The 21,223-nt window shown below is 39.7% G+C and overlaps 1 protein-coding gene across 1 annotated transcript in view; it reads right to left on the bottom strand.

Annotated features, from left to right (window-relative positions):
• Plcxd2 (phosphatidylinositol specific phospholipase C X domain containing 2) overlaps positions 1-21,223 on the bottom strand; it is a 46,448-nt gene that overhangs the window by 18,665 nt on the left and 6,560 nt on the right. The window contains exon 2 of the mRNA XM_015478536.2: positions 643-1,103. Coding sequence (XP_015334022.1) covers positions 643-1,103 — 461 coding nt within the window. The remainder of the gene's footprint in view (positions 1-642; positions 1,104-21,223) is intronic.

The following is a 21,223-nucleotide window of genomic DNA, read 5'->3' on the forward strand; positions in this document are numbered from 1 at the left end:
GAAGCTCTTCCCTGCTGCTACCATCCATGAAACCAGAGTGGAATGTATCTGAGTCCCACTTCCTTTGCCTGATCGTGTCCCTCATGGTCTAGGTTTGGAGGCTCTTCTGGAAACACACTCTCAGCAGGTGTGTTCAACAGGTCTTCCTTTCTTAACTCTGTCTGTGACCCAAATTCTATGAGGAGGGCCTGTAAAATAGTCATATTCCTGTGATGAATGACTTCATACACCTTTGTCAGCTAATACTGTTCCTTTTCACTCAATACCTTGGCAAGGGTGATCTGCAGAGACCTGAGAGTGTGGGTTTAAAGCAGACCTCTGGGAAGATAGAATGGTAAGGACCTAGTGGCCCATTTCACAATTTTGCCTCGGGCTAGCTCTGAGCAGGCCTTTCTGTCAATTTACATGCCAAGCAGATTGCCAAACTTTAAATATTTGGCAGGGGTTAACCCAGTGAAATAGAGCTCAGGGAAGCTTTGCAATTATCCTAGAGCTCAGGAATCAGTGTACCAAACAATCCCATACTTTCCAGCCTTTGAGCCCAGGGTTGAGCTGTTTTACAGATGAATACACAGGAAAAGCAGAAAGAGCTGCCTTCGTGCCCTTGACTGCTCGTCCCTCCTGTCCCTCCTTCCCTCCTACCTGGCGCTTCTTCTCCCACAGGGTTTGCAGCGTCATGCTTTCCACACTGCAGGCTGGACACAACTTGTTTTCAAAGGCCTCCTGGATCCGGAGAACCAGGCATTTGTGATGCGCCTCATCCATGGCATAGAAGTGGTTAAAATCGAGGAAGACAATCTCTTGGGGGTGTTGTGTAAGGAAGGAGTCAATCTCCATCAGCCCATCCCAGACCTTGATGCCAAAAAGCCCATGGATGAAGTAGATCTCCTGGTCAGTGTCCCCTGGCTTGGAAGACACACGCAGGTCAAAGTAGCGGATCCCAGCTTCCAGCTGTTCCCGGAAGGTCAGGTTCTGAGTCACAGACCACTTCTTCATGAGCTTCTTCACCAAGGAGATCCTGGCGAGGCGTTTGATAGCCTGAGTTTGGTCAGGCCCCACAGGGGACTTTTCATCCACCCAGTAGCTGAATGAATCATGGGAACCTGGACAAGGCAATAAAAGGGAAGAAGACATGAGGTGGGAGCTGGGAGCATGGAGCCGACCGATAAGAAAACGACCGCAACAAAAATGAAGAACGCAGTGTATGGAAACATTGTGAATGGATACTTGCAAGATTCTCCAAGCTTGCTGAGGATGAAATAAACGCAAATAAAAGCAATGCAGTCTTATTAGCAGCTTGTTAAGCCCAGGGTAACACTATAATTCTCACATATTGCTAGTGTGAGGTAAATTAATAAATACTCTACTGGAAAGCCATTTAGAAATATGTTGAGAAACAGTAGCTTTAAAATATTCATTTCCCTAATCCAGTAATTTCATTTCAGGAAAGCTGTGTGGAGGGAAGAAACTCAAATATTAGGAAATACAAAGATGGTTGCTGAAGAATATCCAAACACAGAAACTGGAGGTTGCTTAAGTGCCCCTCAGAGAAAAATGCTTCATGGTGGCACATACACTTTATTTACACTGTCACTGAAACCAACGGCAGGAAAACACTGTCTCTAAATAACGCTGGGACAGGCATTTTAATTTTAGGAAATGTAGAATTTAAAGAATTGGTCCCCTTTTTGTGCTTTTAGAATATAAAAAATAAATTTTAATTTTATGTATATGTGCCATAAAAATCTGAGTCAGTAGGGATGATTTCTTGACAGATCAAATAATCTGATGCACTGAACACAAATTAGTGATCTTGTACTCTTTTTTAAAAACTGATATCTTGATAGCTGAAATTGCTATTCAATGGTTCCACTACATATTATATCCCTCTGCCTTAAGAACAAGAGGGTAGGAATCCTCTTGAACACTGAAATTATTTTGGTATAAAGTATAAGTGACTGTGATCTGTGTACTTTTGACTATGGTGAGAAATTATTTTACTAGTAAATATTTCAGGTGAAATTTTCTTTAACAATTATTTTTAATTTGTCATTCCTTTTTATCCATTGTCAGTCTTGATGCTGTTTATTATCTATTAACTCATGTGGCAGGCTAATTTGTTTAGGGCTGTTCCTGGCTTTGAGGCTGGGGACAACACAGAAGTAGCTGTGTGCAAATCTAGGAGGAAAACGTCCTTGTTCTGACATTACTAACCATGTCCCTACCAAAACCACTCACATGAGAACCAAAATTCTTGTTCATTGTCATATGCTTTCCATTTTACTAAATTTTAGAGTAGGAACTTCATATATAATATGATTTTTTTTAATAAAATTCCACTGTTTTATATTATTTGCATTCTCTTGAATAGAAATCATTTCGCATTGGCTTTACTATTTTATCATCTCAGAGATAAAGTGAACAAAAGAAAATCAGGTGACAGAAGATGCTCTATTTTTATGCAGCATCTAGAACATGGAGGGGATTCAATAAATATTAAGAAAAATCATATTTATTAATCCTTAAGCAAATTGAATTTTGCAAGTGAGAAAATTACCAGCATATTTCAGATAAAAAAAATTACCATTACTGATAGAAATGTGGAGCAAGTCCCTTTGGATCTTCCGCATTGGTTATCACTGTTAATAAGACTCACTGGATACTTGCCTAATGCTCTGCTTCCTTTGGCTATACAGAAACAAGAAATTTTTATATCTCCTCATTGAGAGATTTATTACAAATACCTTATATATGGGTGGTGAACAGCCAGTTCTCTTCTTTCTAAATTGTATTAAAAGCCCAGCTGTTCAGGATGCAGTGTGTAATACAGCACAAGGCACATATTGAACTTAATTCTTCCCTGGGCATCTGGGAATAGCCATTATCCAAGCACGGAGGAGAGACACATCCCCGCTGGGGTTCGTTTGTTGATGCTGAGCCCAGTTTCAACTCCAGAGGGAGATGTGCTAACAACCTCCAACACTCTTCTCCATGTCTGAGGACTGTGCAGAAATGTGACAACGAAGGGACCCTAGGGGCCGTTTCTGAAGATGCAGGGTACCCAGCTCATCCCACAGAAGAGAGAACAGGCACAGTCCCCTTGAACACTGAGTCTCTCTTAACTGTTCCTTTATCATTTCTCTGGTTCATCTCATACTTTCTGACATCCTGTGCTTGGTACCTACTCCCCACCCTGATAGGATAAGATGATGGACAGGTTGTTTGCTGAATGTTTTATAGTGGCTGCCCTACCTAGGCTGACAGCAGTCAAAAGCAACCATCACTCAATAGCTACCATCAATATTTTTGTCTTTCTATTTATTTTTTTTCTAGACAGCTTTTGCCTATTACAGAGTGAGTTACATAACATTCCAGCAATGTCATGCACTTAACTACTTTGTGAAAAAACAGGCTCAAAATGACCTCCTCCGTGTTGTGCAGACAGTATTTACAATGTAAAGCAATCTGCAAACAGTACTTATAAAAATCCTTACATTTTACAGTGTAAATTCATTACATTCCAAATTCATTATCAAAATTTCTTCCCTTCTTCTCTTTCCAAGGAAATTATTTTACTCTTTAAAAACAGTCTACAACAAGAGCGATTCCCCCACTTGCCCTGGGATACATGAATCAAATTCATGTACTCCCCAGAAAAGGAGAAATATGACTCTGCTCATTAGTCCTTGACTTCTTCTTTAAGAGAATGGCTGCATGGGCATTGCTACGGACAGCAGTTCCATGCATTCTGGTTTGTTTAATGACAAGGCCAGAAAACAGTTTAGGGGATCATCCTCTGTGAATTCCTGCCGATGAAAGCTTTTCCACTGCTACTACCCAGCACACTGACTGTCATCTTTACTCGACCCTCTATGTCTGCTTATCTTTGTCTAAAATAGACTTAAATGGTGCTCTTTTAATTAACACAAAGCACTTTCCCTCTTCTGGCTTGCCCTCAACACTGCTGTCTTCCCTTTCCCTCTTGTGGTCAAAAATCTTATTAACCCTGCCAACCAGGCTTGCTGCCTTTTCCTGCTCTGACCTATTATTCACTCCTCACCATCTAAGTCTTCCTTCCACCCTTTTATTGTTGATCCTGACAACTTCTAATCAACCAAATAGTTTTATTCTTCTTGGCTTCTTTGAGGTCTTGCCAACCTAGCTCTTTTCTGGAGCCTTCCATTGCCTTGAACTCGGTGATAGGGCTGAATATTTCTGGGCTTCTTATTCTTCCTTCATCTCTGTCCTATATCTTTTGCTTGCTCCTCTTCCTCTCTCTTATTTCCAAATTTAAATGTTTTCCAAGGATATGTTCTCTATTTTCTCCCTTTTCCCACTTCAGAGATTACACACCTCCCAGTTGACCACAGCACCTGTAAGTACGTGACACCAGAAGCTTCCTTTCTAGCTCAGACTCCTGTAAGTGTGGTCCTCCACCTGGCAGCTTGCACACAAGACAAATTACATATTTCTTAAGTCAGCAATTCACACTGTTCTTGTCACCCCCGCAAAGTGCCTTTCCTGAATTTTGGCCAATAAATCACCCAGTCACACTTGAGATCTTGGATTCTATTTGAATTCTTCTCACACCCCAGCTCTCTTCTTCCAACTAGTTATCGAAATTTTACACTTGACCTTTGCAACAAATATCAAACGTGTCTCTTCCCGCGACCTTTGACTGCTGCTCCTCATTAATAGACTCATTCCCTGTCGAATAATCAGGACTAAAAGGACCCTAATCCTTTTACTCCAGCAGCTCTCTTAATTTGTTCATATCATAAGGTAGTGATTTTAAGGCACAGCTATGATTATGACACTTTCTTCCTGTCTCCCAAATCAGGTTCAAAAATCTGAAACTGGGAGTTAGGACTTTCTCCAATATGGCTCCAGTGCCTCATGGCCTCATCCTTCCCCAGACCTCGCTATGTAGCCTGGCATCCTTGGAGTGCAGTATACCTAGAAAGACAGATCTCTTTCTGGACTCTGTTTACTCTCATTTGCTGCCACCCTTTGTAAAATATTCTCTCATCCCAAATCTGTCCATATCTCCTCCCCAGAATTTACAGCCCATATTAAATTGCTTACTCCATATCTCTTTTCTGATCTGTAAAATGGGCACAACAGTACCTGTTGTCATAGAATTGTGAATATTCTAATACATGCCAAGTTCTTAGGTACACGCTGACACGCAGGAAGTGCTGGACTATCATGATGTGCATTATCAACCAGTCTTTATTTGTTAGAAACTAGAGGGCAAAGGACTTATAAACTGAAGCTCCTTATCCTCAATACTGAAGTTCTGGAAGGTGGTCTTTTTTTCTGTGCTTGACTCATTGTTCCTCACCGTCTTATTGGTTGATATGCAGAGGACAGATTAGCCTGCATTTTATTGAACACAGCTAGCATTCTCTAGTCACAGACTAAGCTCTAGTCACCACCCACTTCTAAAATCTTATCATTCGATTTTTCTACTTTCTGATCACAATTACTTTTCCTCTGCCTCATTGCAACTGCAATTTTACATTTCCCACCAATCCCAGAGCCCAGTACTGGATTTTCTTCATCCTTCAGCTTTTTCTGAGGCCATTCAGTTGCCATTGTCACCTGCAGGGTTAGTAATTATAACTATCTGAAAGCCGTTAGGATCACTGCTAAATCACGTTATTATCTTCACATAAATCATGTGCACAGCCCTAAGATGCACATGGAAATATTAACATGACATTTTCTAACAACATTTTTTTTTACAGAAGGAAGGGAAAGGAGAAGGGTCTTTTTTTAAGAAACTTTATTTTTGTTTGCTTATTTTTATGTGGTGCTGAGGATCGAACCCAGTGCCTCACGCGTGCAAGGCAAGCGCTCTACCACTGAGCTACAGCCCCAGCCCCTAACAAATTTTTTGATTAACAGCAAATGTTTTTCTCCTCTTCTGTAAGTTTTAGGAAACAATAAGCATCAGATATTATTAGATCACTATTTTCATTCAGACTTTTCTCCTCAGGGATTTTTGCTGTCATCTGAAGACTAATTGTATAAGTAGTAAGATATATGGACATAAGTCCTTCCTTAATACTCTATAATCCTAGGACCACTTTTAGCTATAGAAAAGTAAAGGTTTCTTTTTCTCCCCTCCATTTTCTGGAAATTTAGTTTTCTGTCTTTTTATTTACACAGTTATTATTCTTTTTCCTTCCTATTTTCTTGGACCATCAATAGCCATTAATAAATTTTCTTCTTCCTCTCTATGCATACCAACCTCTGGATAATGTATGTAAAGACACTTTGTAAAAGAAAGCAGTGATCCATAACCTTAGATGTTAGAATCATCCAGAGGGAGTTTTCAAAAAACACAACCCCACCACGATCCCATCTGGAATCTCTCTGGAGTGGGAGCTCCCCAGATGATTCTCTTGCATTCCCAGGCTTGACATCCATGGCCATAATACAAGCTTATCTTTCCTAACAAGTTCATTGGCTTCTGTATATGGCTTTCTTAGGTTGCTTATCTAGTGATTTCAATTCTCCAAATAACAAGATTGCTTTTCCTATATTGAGATAGATGCTCTCTTCGCCATCCCTTTGCCTAGGAATGCCACATTCAATGAATAATCACAGCTTTTAAATGCAGAAAAAAGATATTGGGAGACCTGGCTTTCCTTACTGTATCTTCTAGGCAGTGATTAGAAGAGGTTGCTTGAGATTAATAGGGGCCTTTGGGATGTGTGTTTGGTTGGAGAGTTCAGAAGAAAGTCACTGGGGCAGCAAAGCCCTGAGGAAAGAGAGTTATTGTGGAAAGAGGCTCCAGGATCTTTGTTTGGAGCTACAATTATTTCTTCCTGGACACCACTGGGGCACAAGAAAATCTAAGAGGTCAACAGCAAGAAAGAAGGTGGCCCTGTGAGTTGCAGGGACAATCAGTTTGCTCTTTATCTGGAGCGCACATTGCTGCTTAATTATTTCTCAGGTTTGTTATTTGGGGATTAGAAATCTCAATTGAGCATATAGCAGTTTTTAGTTAAAACACTTTCATTACCCATTTCTCACAAATTGGAAGAGTAGCCATTTTCTGAATGCAATTAGAAAGAACTTAAAGTACGCTTCTTGGGAACCTGATTTCTAAATAAAATGAAAAGAATTCAAATCACACACTCTGTACCTAAAATGATCCACTGCATTACAACACAGTGGCACATCAGAACATGTGGTAATCATACTCAAAGCCATGAAGGGAGGACTGGGGCGGGAGTTCAGGGAAACTTCTTTACCACATCTTTGGGAGGCATCCAGGGAGGTGGGGGTGGTGATCCCATGTCAAAGAACTCATCACATGACATGTTTAAGAATCTCTCTGTCTCCATCTTCCTCTAGTACTGCTCTGCTTTGCTGAGCCTTCAACTTTGAAGTCCATTCACCTTTCCAGGCTGGCTCACTGACCCCTTCCTTGACTGGGTACCTCTCACCATTCAGGGTATCTGGCCTATTAACATTGACATCACAAAAATTAGTTCTTGTGGGGAGAAAAAATATCTTACTCTGATGCCCAGATATGCATAAGGTACATAAATAGATACATAGTACATCTGCAGTATTAAAATTTCACATGGGGGTTGCCATCAGGATAGGGATGTTTAAAAAGACTGCTGAGCAGAGTGATAATAAACAAAAGGCTGAGAAACAGTGCCCTAGACTGAGCCCCTGGCTTGTCTGGCCTCACCTCTGAGACTGTGCCTCTTTTTGTCCTTATTGGCATGTTTCTCAAATCCCTCCAGCAACTGTTTCCCACTGGACCTCCATCCATAGGTGACCAATTACCAAGAAGTTCTATTCTCATTTCCTGCCCCAGAACACTAGTAGGCTGGGAACCTTTCAGTTCTTCCCTTTTCTAGTTATCTCTAAGGTATTCCCAGTTGTCATCTCTGGGACCAAGAAGTCATTTCTCAGCCCCAAAGGACCCAGACTAGCAGTCTATATATATCAGCTTAGGAAGCAGAAATTTACAAATGATGAGCCCTGAGACTAATTTAGTGAACTACCTCAGCTCAGAAGAAGCTAAGTGGAGAGTTCTCACAGTGGTTAAGAGCATAGGGTCTGGTACCAGGCTGCTTGAATTCCTAACCTATTGACTAGCTACATAACTGAAATACTGTGTTTTGTTTCCTCATCTGCAAAATAGGGATAACATCAGTACTAACTTCATTGGTTTATTGTGAAGACTAAATGAATCAAGTCAGGAAAGCACTTGGAAGATTCCCTGGCCAACAGAATGGGCTCAAACATAACCTATTATTAAAGAATTTGTCATCTTCTACCTGGATGATACTATCAGAGAAATAAATAATTGAAACTTCAGTAAATATTTATATTTAGATACTGCCATGACAATTAACATTTACAGCTGGGAAAAAGAAGTCTGAAGTTTAAGTGATTTATTTTAGGTTAAAATCAATATCAAAGGAAGCAACTTCAGATCACAGTATTATACAATTAAAGTTTCTATTAGCACTAAAACAAAACTTATAAATGATGTCCAGTCTGTTCCTAGGTCCATAATTGGAAATAATCATGATTTGAGAGTGTAGGAAAAAGAGTTCCAAGAATGTTCTTGAACCTTTTTTTTTTTTAAACGATAGAATCAGACATCTGCAAGGGATTTAAATATTTTAAAAAATAGAAAAACAAATCTAACCTATTGAAAAAAACATGTTGGATAGAAGACTTTTGGAGAGTAAAAGTCTACATAATCCATTATTTAAAATGGAAACAAACAAAAAAACCCAGTAATGTCTTTCCAGCTTATGGGAGGAAAAAAGCACCCTAACAGTTTTCACAAATATCATTAAAACACTCAAACATCTCTTCTGGATTTATTTTGAACAACTTTTCTGTATTTTCTCAACATGCTTTATCACTTCCTGTTTTTCTTTGCAAGTATGGGTTTTTGAGGCTTCTTGACTTTGCCCATTTTATTTACAGTCTTTTTGCTTTTTTTGGAAGACATTTTCACTTAATAATGTGACAAGTTGAGAGCACTAATGCAGAACTCTAGCCTACTGGGAAAACAGCAGAATAAGGATGCAATACATTTTTTATTCCACCTTCTGGCCTGGATGCACCTGCAACTTAAATGTTTTAGTTAGCTCATGCATGTGAACTGACTGCAATGAGATTTTTTAAAAAAAATTCAGACAGTGAATTCCCAGTAAAACATAAGTGTTATAGCAAATGTTTAGATAGGTAGAGTATGGATAGTCAGGGATATCTATAGAGCTGTTAGAACTAATGTTCTCTCAATTAAAGTATTTATGTGCGTGTCTATATGTATATGTATAAAACTGGGCCATCTGAAATGAAATACCCCCAAAAAACCCTATTATTTAAGGGAAAAATACCACTTTTTATTTATTTGAAAAAGTATCTTTAAGAGAAATGAACAAATCTAGTTCTCTAAAATATTTGATAGAACTTCTAATAGATATTATTAATTTTTCTCTAAAAACATTTTAGAGGCAAATATTATTCTAGGACCATTTTTGATAGGGTCCCATAAGCACCACATAAACCCCATATTTTTATCAGGATTTAATCATATTATTTTTGTAGAAATTAAGATGGTATGTTCCATTACAAGTTTGGGCTAAAAACATGTACTTGATATGTATATATTTTCTATTAGAAATAGAGAGTTCCATTAGGGTTTCTCTATTTTATCAGTCTGAATTTTAGGTTTCCTAATTTATAATTTGCATATTCTTTCCCTGGCTGTTAGCCTACACCATATGTGTTATGGGAGGCCAGAGTAATACAGGCAGTTTGGGGGAAAAAAAAATCACCTGGTACAGTAGATTTTTCAGTTACCCACTGAAGCTGATGCTGCACAAAACTGCACTGAATGTTAAATTTATTTCTTCTAAATTAATGTAAAATACACACAGTAAGTACAAATTCTATATTGTGGGCAAATTAAGATTTTAGTTGCAAAGACCCTGTCCAGTGCAAAAACAACAACAACAACAACAACAAAAACAGGCCAAAGACTGAAAACTTGCTCACGCTTTAGTAAAGCTGGGTCTTTCATATGATGCTGGCTACCAGGAGGTGTCTGGGCAATAGCAAAAGCTCAAGTGGCCTGGAAGATGATCAGTGCAGACAGCAGAAGAGAAGGCTACACTGTGCTATAGAAAGAAAAGATATTAAGTGTGTAAGTCCAAGAAAGAGAGTAATTTGCTCCTATCTCTTAAGGAGGTAAAGAAAGGAGAACACACCCCAAATGGAATTGGAATCAGAAACTGAGAGGCTAGGTAGGATAATGGCTCTACCTCATATTGTCAGTCCAACTTTTGAGTTTCAGAGATGATGGCCTGGTTGCTTATTAAGCAATTTTAAAGTTTTTTTTTTTTTTTCCTGAGAGAATAAAAGGAATTTATGCTTTGATTTATACAGAGAACAGAAGATTCTGTCTTCATAGACTTTCTATTAAAATAATCTCTCAACATTATTTTTTAGAAAATGGACTGCAAAATGAGATTTAGTCTTCAACGTTATCTCACTAAAAGTGCTTGCATTTTAGTGATGTATAATTTTTTTTAGAAGTTGAAAAACAAAAACCAAATGTACTAAAATGAAAGCAGTCAAACCTTCCCACTCAAAATCATGTGATTAAAAAATCTGGCAATTTTCCCAAGGTTTGGAGAGATCATTGTTGAAAAATGACTAAATTTACAAATGACTCCAAATGTCTCAATATGTGTCAGTCAGCAAGGCAAGGTTTCTGGAAGAAGTGCAATTCAGGCATTTCTCACTCATTTGGGCACAGCTCACTCTCTCTGCATGAGTGTGCACTCAGATTAGGTGGTGACAAGAACTATGTGGGGCCACATCTGAGGCCCTTCAGAGAGCACTGGTCCAGCTGGGCGCCAGGTTGCTGGTGGTCAGGCCCTGACCCCCAGTGGAGGGCCTCCCTTCCAGGGTTTTCCTGACTCAGGACAGGGGCCAGCTCTGTTGGACTGGGGGCTTTCATATGTCCTTGTGAAGGGGCACACAAGCAGAGCAGGGACAGAGGGAATCAGTGTAGCAGGGATGTAAAAAAACTGCTGGAACAAACCACAAATCTGGGGCCAGTTAATGAAGATTTTTACCCATGACTTCTTACAAAATGGGCATGTTAAAAAACAAAAATGCTCTCTTGAATGTGCATAGTAAATGCCTTATCTGGAACAAGAACATGTGATAAGAGAAAACAAGCCATTTCTAATCCCCATTCTCCTCTAAGCAGAGTGAATCCTGGTAACTGTAGTATCTTCTGTTTGCTAAGCACAAGCGAAATATTCATCTCTGGCATTAAGAGCTTTTGACACACTTGAACCAGTATTAATAACTGGGTAGTGCACACAAGTTTGGAGACAGAAGCTTGGAAACACCTAAGCAGCTCTGGGGAGGAAGGGGAGAGAAGCCCACCCACTAGGAGTAAAGGCTGCGGAAACTGAGACTGGAAGTGGGGCAAAGAAAGGGGGTCTGATAGGGGGATGTAGGACTAAGGAAACAGAGTCCCAAGAGGAGACAAACCGAATGCAGAGTTCTCACAGATGCAGTGCAATTTCACTTCTGTGTTTCTCACTAAAAGATGGATGAATATTTTTAAAGTGACAATTTAAAAGGGTGCCCTGTTATTAAGCTGTCTGAAGAACGCAGGTGTCTCAATCCAACTCTGTTTTGAGGCCCCATCCCACCAGGAGCTCTGCTTTCTCAGATCTTCCCTCCTGGCATTGTCTCACCTGGTACCTGGACAAAAGTCCACAGGCAGAGGCCAATCTAGCTGGGGAAGAGGGTTGTGCTACCCAAAGGGGAGAAGAAGGTAGGAAAGTATAAGGGAAAGCCCTTATTTGTTTACTTATTTGGGTGTACTGGTATTAGAACCCTCTCACAGGGTCCAGAGTATAAACACAGGTAAGCAAGATGTACAGAGTTAGGGGCATTCTAAGGAGAAATCAGATGTACAAAATAAAGGAACAAAAGAGCACAGTAGAAAATGAGATGAACAACAGGAATGGCATTTCACGAATAATACAGCCATGGCCAGAAAATGCATTGTTCAGTTAATCTGCACATATAGGAGATCTTCAAAAATGAGGCAGGGAATGTCTTTTCATTAGTTGACTCACCATTCACGACCACAAAAGGAGCCCAGCTGGAGCTTTACTCTGCCCAGAGGAGCACTCTGGTGGCTAGAATGAGGCAGATCTGCACCACCAAGACCAGGGGCTCCAGCTCTGTGGCTCCACAGCTATAGATGACTCTGATGAGGAGCTTTTTATAAATAATGCATGCCTCATCTCATGTACTGTGTGTGCCTTATTTCAAGGTAACAGATTACCAGAAAGGGAGAGCGAGCTACTGGGACTCAGAAGTGAGGCCTGCAAACTCTGAGCAGTCTTTTAAAATCTGCTCTGGAAGGACAATAATCTACACAAACCTCTCTGGGACTGCTGTACCTGAACATGTATTTGGATAACAGAAGCCAGCCCATTTCTTTCTTTACTTTTCCCGGTTGTGTAACAAAAAGATGGTGGCCCCCTTGTTGTGTTTATCTTACCCCTCCCTCCCTACCATTTATACACCATCAGACTATTTCCTGCAATTCTCCAATAAGGGGGTGGAAGATACAGATGGAATGGCCAGACTCTACACTTGCACTGACATTTAAAGGTCAAGTCTCCTTGTATCATAAATAATGATATTTTCCTCCCACATGTACGAAAGGGATAGCTCTGAGAGCTACTGGGGCCGGGGTGGTGGTGGGGAAACCTTTGAAAGTTCACTGGGCTAAAAAGATTTGATTTACTGCAATTTTGCCGAATGCTTTACCTGTGATAGCTTATGTCATAAAGAGTTGAAGAAAATTAAAGGATGAATCCATCCAGCTATTGTTTTGTACCTCTATTTTTATCGATTATAATACGGTTTGCTTCACAATAAATTAAGATTCCTAAAAGAACTGGAACAATGACATAAATAGGACCTAGTTTTCAAAAATTTTCCTTCATATATGGTGTTTTTTTCTTTTTTTAACTGCTAGACCTTTTGTGCTAGAGATCAGGTGTTACCTCTGAAAGAGTTTCTATCTGTGGGAATACCATATGGCCAAGTACCACTGAAACTTCCCTGTTTGAAAGAGAAATTGTTTTGGAGGAACCACATATTCAGCATGCATTTCTTCAAAAATGGTCTCTTCTTTTCCTTGCCTCCAGTGCCCATGGAAGCTTTTCCACCTAAGAACTAAAAGACACTCGGTTTCCCTCCCCAATGTTTGTACCCCAGATTTCTACATTATCTTGCTGGTGACCCCTGGCAGGGGCTCTTGTCTGAAACTAACTAAAACGACTTCAGTTTATTGAATGTTTTTAACACATGCCAGACTGGGCATTTTATTTACATCATCTCATCTGATCTCTCCCACAATCCTGCAAGGCAGTGGTTACATGCCTGCATTTTATAGATGAGGAAACAGAGTCTGGGATTAGCTCAGGGTTGCAAAGATTCCAAGTGGCCACCTAGGATAGATATCTGGGTCTGTCAGACTCAAATCCACATAAAGATTCTCTAGGGATGACATAATTTCTTCTATATCCTTGCTGATTAAGTAAGTCAAATACATGCTCATCTACTTTTGATAACATCCCAAGGTTTTTCTTTAGAGCTAAATGCCTGGCCTTCATCCCAATACAGAGAAAATTGACTAAAGCTATTTAAATTTTGTAAAGACTGGAAGAATTTCTATATAGGGACACACGAGGGCACTCTAACCTTCTTTCAGTTGAGTAAACATTTCCTTTGTAATTCCACTGCTCAGAACCTTGGTCCCAGTGCTGGTTCTGCTTTGGTACTTATTTAAACTTGGGTTTGCAAATTCATACTCAGAGCTCAGTTTCTCCATTTCTAAACTTAGGAAGGTAGATAAAATGAGCCTTAGGGTCTCTTCTATCCTGAATTGGATGCTTCCAGTTTATTAACTACTCATTAAAGGGATTTATGACCCTATTTAACAAGGACTATTAACGATTGCAAAGAAATGTTTCTTTCATACTTACCACACTTAAACTGAAAATGTGCTTTAGATTTAACTCATCGTATATACAAAAAAAAACAAAGCCCTCAAATCATTTCCAAAACAGGTTGTTATTTCTTTTTTGATCATCCAGAATTTCATCAAATTGCTGGAGAAATTCTTTCCTCTCCTCCAGATTCACAGTGACATTTTCCTGTCCACTGACGCTGGGTCTACCCTACCAATGTATTGGCTGGAAGCTCGTTGCTTGTTTAGTTTCTATGTCACAATTTCCTTTACTCTAAAGGCTGGGGCTCGCTACTTTGTGGGCATTTTTAATAAGATTTATCATGGGGGCTTTGAGAAGATAATCCACCTTTGTTATCATGAAGATTGGCTGAAATATTTCACAGTGCAGGGTTATTTTAAGATTCATTTGACAAACTGAAGAATAACCAAGATAGAAAGATGCTTTTCAGCAGATCCCCTTAAGGACAAGAAGGGTCTTTCTTCCTTCCTATAAATGAACGGCTAAGCCCAGTGCTCTGACAGAGGAAAGGGAAAATACAATAAGTCACAGTCTAAATTACATGGAATGATAGGTTTAAAGGAAATTTGTACATTACACTCAGCAGGGACAGTGAGTAGAAACACACCCACTCTCAAAGACCAGTGTTCTGAGGAGCTTGCCCACCTGCTAATGCCTCATGCTGATTTTTTTGTACAGAGGCAAAAGATTTTTCCTCTGCTAGAGCCTTGCTGGGTGATTACTACACAGACCACTTAAACCAGTAGGCTGCTTTTGTTGCAAGTCAATAAAAAGCCTCCTAGATGTCTGGTCTTAAAAAAAAAAAAAAAAAAAAGAGGGCACTTGTTCAGCCAGACCAGGTCAGTAGGAAGTCCTTCAAACATAACCATCCTCATGGGTGCTCCAGCAGAAGAGCCCTGGCATGGAAACAAAGCCCTCAGATGAAAAGAATACTGCCTTTTATTACAACCAACTAAAAGTGCTGAAGTTATAGCTGAATACTAGGTCAATTTCCAACTCAAAAAATGTCCTTTACTTAATGCAATTAAATAAATTTGGTAAGGCTAATCTTCACAATTCTAGCATTACTATCAGGACTTTTTCAATCTGTTTAACTTCTCTGTGCCTCAATTTCTTCATCTGTAAAATGGGGTTAACAAGAATACCTACATCACTGGGTTATTATAGGATTAACAGGGTTTACATACATCAAGTAAAGCAATATTGGACACCTATACAAGTGTGATTAAGAAGACTATTCTTTTACTTTTGTTATTACTATCATTGTAGTTTTCTTATTTTAAAAGCCTTAGGACACCTTAAGATTTTTCAATGCTGTTACAAGATTGTGTCTCATCCTAGGCATTATTACTTGCTTTCTTAACTTACCTGAAAATATCTGTTCTTTATGCATAAGTCCTTTGTAGACATTTCAAGATTCCATATCTCTCTCTTCCTTGCCTCTCAGACTACCTCCATTTTTTCCATAAGGTTCTCACTCTGAGCCAGACACCAATTGTACAGAGAAGACAAAACACTGCTGTGCCTAGCAGAGAGACAGAGAACAGTCCCCGTGGGTGACACTATCCCACCTGTAAAGGAGACATGCATAGAAGTCCATTCTGAGCTGCTTCTTACAGGATGAATTATAAGTGGCCAAGTGAAGTGGGGGTGGGTATTAGAAAAGAGGGCATTATGGTAGAGAAAAGAGAAGTTCAAAGACTGAAGTCATAAAAAGGACATTATATTTCCTTCTGGGGTTTTCTTTGGGTCCTGCATTGCCTCTGGCTCCCTAGAGGTTACAAAACAAAGATCAAGTACTCGGTGCAATGTTGGAAACAATCCAGTATAGGTGTGTTTTGCCAGGTCTTTTCCATTTCTTTCACCTATCATTTCTACAGTTAGCTATGGAGGCTGTTATGGTTTCAAACATAAGGTGTTCCCTCAGTGCCTTAATCCACTAGAGTGGTTGAACTGGGTGGGAACTGTAGGCAGGTAGGGTGTCACTGGAAGAGTTATTCTCTGGGGGTTCCTTTGGGGCATATACTTTGTCTCTGGTGAACAGAGCTCTCTCTCTGCCTCTGGATTGCTCTGTCCTGTTATCCTCTGCCAAGCCTTCCACCATGATTTGCTGCCTCATTTCAGGCCCAGAGCAGTGAAGTTGGCCATTTTTGAACTGAAAGCTCTAAAACCATGATAACCAAATAAGCTTTTTCTCCTCTAGGTTCTTCTTGTCAGATTTGTTTAAAAACAAAGAAGCCTTACTATCCTTGGGAACTATCCTATTGTTCCTAGGCTTCTTCACATTTTAATTACCTATATGTGACCAGCTCACAATCATTAGTTTGAGTCACCTGACTCCAGCATGCCAATTTAACTGCTCTTTGCTTTGTGCTTCCAGGGCATTTAGTTCCTACCTGATGAACTTTGGACCACCTGACTGTAAGTCTTTAAGGGCAGGATAATGTCTAATTCATGCCCATATCTCCAGGTTTGGTAAGTTTCTGGCATATAGAAGGTATTTAATACATAAATATCGAATAAATAAAGTCACGAATATCTGAATGAACCGACGCACAGGGGGCTGCCTAAAGCTGGTAAGTATAGATGTCCTGATCATTTTCCAAACTTCTCTGTTCCATTCATCTCCTTTACACAGGTAGAGTTTACTCTCCCTACCTTTTCACTCCCAGATCCATTTATCTCCATTTATCCTTCTAGCTTGAGTTATCTGGGTCAATGAAGAGGAAAAGTGTCAGAAAACACAGAGTACAAAAATAAATCAGAAGGGATGACTAAAAAGAGGGCTATAATAAAATATTGCACTGAACAATTTAAAAAATCCCAGAGAGTAGATTCCCTGAAATTTATACCTGCGTAATTTATTTTCTAATAACCTCTCCTTGGGACCTCTCATCTCACACATTTGAATTAGGTCCTTGGAAAAAAACCGCAGCATTTGTAGGGGTTTTGACTCCCTATTAACAAGTGCAGAAAGGCTGAGGCCTATTTAGCATATTCAAAATGAGCCAGCCTGGAGTCCCAGAACCAGACTGAGGGACCATTTAGTAGTCTTCCATCCGAAGAACAACATCTTTAAACCTTCTTGTCAATCCATAGGGACAAACTTCACCTCTCAGCCTTCTTTTCCATGAGGCATGTGGGAGAGTGTTAATAATAACCACCAAACTGCCAGCAAAATCTAAGAGAGCCATGTGGCCAATTTAATTTTTAATCAGTTGCCCATTGAATTTGTAATTACCCACAATACAACAAAGCAATGTGGAAGGCAGGACTCCTAGAAGCAGAGGATATTGATCAACTTGTTCATTTTTATGTGTGGAGAAGCTAGTGAGCAATCCACTGCCTGAGGATAGATATCAGTCTTGGGTCCTGCTTTTACCCCCACCTGGCTGGACAGGTTAAGTGGAGTACATGGGAAGTTTCCAGGTGCTTTCAGACTGATGATATTTTCAAATGAAATATTTATGCATGAAACAAATGCAAGCAGAGCTTCTCTGGTTAAAGGCCTCTCTCCGAAGCCCTCACTCCTGCCCTGAGGTGTCCTGGGAGGTACCAAGAGGGCAGCAAACCTCTCCAGGATTCTGAAGGGTACAAGAATTATTCAGTCACCATAGGCAGCCCCCAAATCAAACCCCACAGCCTATGATTCATTCAAGTCAAGGGTTTTCAATGCCGGTAATGGGAGGTACTTGAAATCCCTCCACATATGGGTGGTCTCTATTCTCTTTTCAAAAGATTCACTTCTTCCTCAAGTGTTCTATAGACCCCGAACCCCATACCCCAAAAGATATTGTGGAGATGATTCATTAATAAGAAATTCTTCCTCTATTCTGCTAATGTTCATTCTGCCATCTCCAAAACAGATGGCATCGTCTTTTGTCAAGTAGCCCCTCAGGAGGGACACTTGGGCATTCCCTGAGGAAATGTCTCAGTTCTAGATGACAATATCTATTTAACCACATTTCATTGTTTAACCTATAAAAATGATGCTGAGGTTTAGGGTGAGAGAAAAAATTAAATTAAATGTTCTACTACAAAATTCTCTTGCTTTTATTGAGTCTTTTGGTACAATTCTGTACATCAATGTGTGAAATCAACAGTATTGATGACTGAGGTAAAAGTAACAAAAGGTTCCCATTTCAGAACTGACTGGCACACATAGCTAACTCCCATGCTCACCTCCAAGCTTCCAATATGACTGGAGAAATAAACAAGAAATAACAGAACTCATGCAGAAGAGACAAACTGGAAATTCTCCTCTCTGGGACTTAAAATTCAGGATAGATTTTCTGAAAGAAGTAAAATTTTAGTTGAAATCTAAAATGAAATAAAATAAATAAGGGTACAAGCTTTAAACTCAACCCCTCTGATCTTAAATGTAATAGTAGTGATAGGTGAGGGCAGGGAACATACAAACTGTGAAATGTAAGATTCAGTTCTGAATCACCCCCCCTGGGCTCTACCTGTGTCCTCTCATTCTGAAATGTCCCACAGGTACCTCAAACTCAGCATGGCCCAGGCTAAGTGTATCTGTTTCTTCCACCACTCCAAACCTGCTGCTTCTCCTGTGCTAGTGTCCTTGGGAATGCCACTTCCTCCCACTTAACCACTTATCCAAGTGTTAACACTCCAAGTAATCACCATGGCCTGTTGATACTTCCTTCTAAATGTCTCCAGAGTCTGTCCCTTTTCTTAGCCTATGGTTTTACTCTCTTTTTCAGGTCACCTCCCACTTGAATGACCTAAACAGCAGCCCAATTTGTCCCCTTGGCCACAGTTCTTCCTGGTTCCACACATTCTGTGCTGCAGCCAGAGAGATCTTTCTAAAACACAAAGTTGACCTTGTTATTCACCTGCTTAAATCTCCTTACATTCCTGTGAAGATAAAACTAAATCCCTTTAACATGTTTTATTGGACCTCTAAGTACCTTTATTTCCAGCCACTCTCTTCCTTATAAACTTTGGTACAACTATGATAAATTATTTTGGTTCATTAATGGCCACCGTCTCTCTTGAAGGTCATCACCTATATTGTAATCTGCTGCCCAACCCAGAATACTGTTATCTGGAGGACTAGTTCCTGTGTATCTTCCAGAGTTTGGCTTCTCATGACTTCCTCCAGGAAGCCTCCAAAGACTTACTAAGGAGCCTATATCTTCTTCCAGCTGTAACCTATACTCCCACAGTTCTCCTACATGGCATGTTATAACTAATTGATGAAATATCCATTTCTCCAACTAGACCGTAAGCTCTTTGAAGGTAAGGACTATGTCAGTATCAATCATCATCGAATTACCAGTACTTGGTAGTGAGCCTGGCATATGGAAGGAAATTAACACACTCATGTTGTATAGAGTGAAAGAAACAATGATTTTCTCACCTTAACCCTCACTCTGTCTAATAACTGATGGGTCATTATATTTCATTTCACTTTTATACAGTTATCTTACAGGCTTCCACCTGACCAAGTCTTTCAGTGGCTGCTTTTTGCTTTCAGGATAATGTTCAATCTTAGTATGGCATACGAGGTACATTAAGATCGAGTTCCTGTCACTTTTCCAAGCTCAATGCAAAGGCCACCTGTTCTTCGAAGCCCAGTTTATCAAGTTTTTCTCTTACTACTAGTAATAAAATTGGGCATTGGTTTCCTGAGTGTTATACTATGCATTCTTTTCTTTCATGTTTGAATTTTAGCTTTCTTCTAAGATCATAATCTCATGAAAATCAGAAAGAAGAGTCTTATTCATCTCTATAATCATTTTATCTAACACAAATGCTGGCACAAAAGGATACTCAATAAATATTTTGTGACTTAATTTTCTTTTAAACAAATGCAGTTTTCTACATGGGTAATGGAAACTGGAAAAAGCAAAAGGAGTACACAGGCACTAATTTTTTTTTAGTCAAATTAATACAACATGCTCACAAAATTTTCATGAGGATCCATATGGGCACTCACTTCCTGTCAGGATCTGAACTCAAACCTAGGGAGGATGGGTACAAACCCTGTTTTCACCTTTTGCTGTTTGGCTTTTTTTTTTTAAATCTAGTTTCAATTGCACTTTTAAGAATACTGCTTTCAGTACATAGCCTTCAAATCATACATGTTCATAAAATATTCATCCCAGTCTGACAGAGTCTAGGAATTTTTCAGTTCTATCATTACTGCAGACTATTGCTGCATTCCAAAACATTTCAATTACTGGGCACAAATGAGTCCTATTTTCTCCTTTATTTTGATACTGTTAGATTGGTACAGAAAAAAAATACTGATAAAATATCCTTTGAGAAGAAAGGATATGTTATAGCCAACAGTTATAGAGTAACTGAAAAAAAAAACTGTTATTCTCTTAGTCTGCCTAGTAGACAATGAATTCATGAAAAGACTACCTGTGTCTCCCAGAAAACACAGCCTAGATGTCCCCCTTAACAGCAACACAGGGCTCCACAGCCCAACCCACTTTCTCTTAGAAATGCCATTCTCCTGTATAATGTTTGATTCTAATGGTCTGGCAGTACAATCTAAAGCTCTTCCAATATTTAAGTAAACAAGTGAGAAAGTAGCAAGATTCCTGCTTAACCAAACACATGAAGTACAGAAATTTGATCACAGGTTTTCCCCACCTAGATTTGTTTCTTGATGTGTGCTCAAAGTCTTTTCACACACACAAACACACCCACCTATTACAATATCTATACGTAATCCTTCCTCTGCAGGCAGGCCTGGTTCAAAACTCTAATTGGGGTTAGTCAGCATTTGCAAAGCGGTTTGCAATTTTTCCAAAGGCAGTTACAGGATGCTGAAACATTTGCTGACATTACTTTAAGTGTGCTGTACCCATAAGCTCCTGCTATCCCTAGAGAGATATGCCAGATGTTGCCACCTGTCACATCTAGGGGAGGTCAAGTCAGATCGCGTGTTAGAGACCAAGCAGCAGGCTTCCACCATATGAACTGACAGCAAGCGTGGTCCAGGGCATTTATGAAGGGTGAAAATAACAGGCATAATAACCCAGGCCTCTGAGGGCAAAGTCAAGCTCACAGCCAAGTATGTGTATGGGTGTGTGTATGTGTGAAGACGAGGGAGGACGCTCATGCTGGGAGATCAGTGATAGAACAAGTACACAGGT

The sequence above is a fragment of the Marmota marmota genome, unplaced genomic scaffold (genome assembly GCF_001458135.2).
Source record: "Marmota marmota marmota unplaced genomic scaffold, marMar, whole genome shotgun sequence".
Taxonomy (NCBI): Eukaryota; Metazoa; Chordata; class Mammalia; order Rodentia; family Sciuridae; genus Marmota; species Marmota marmota.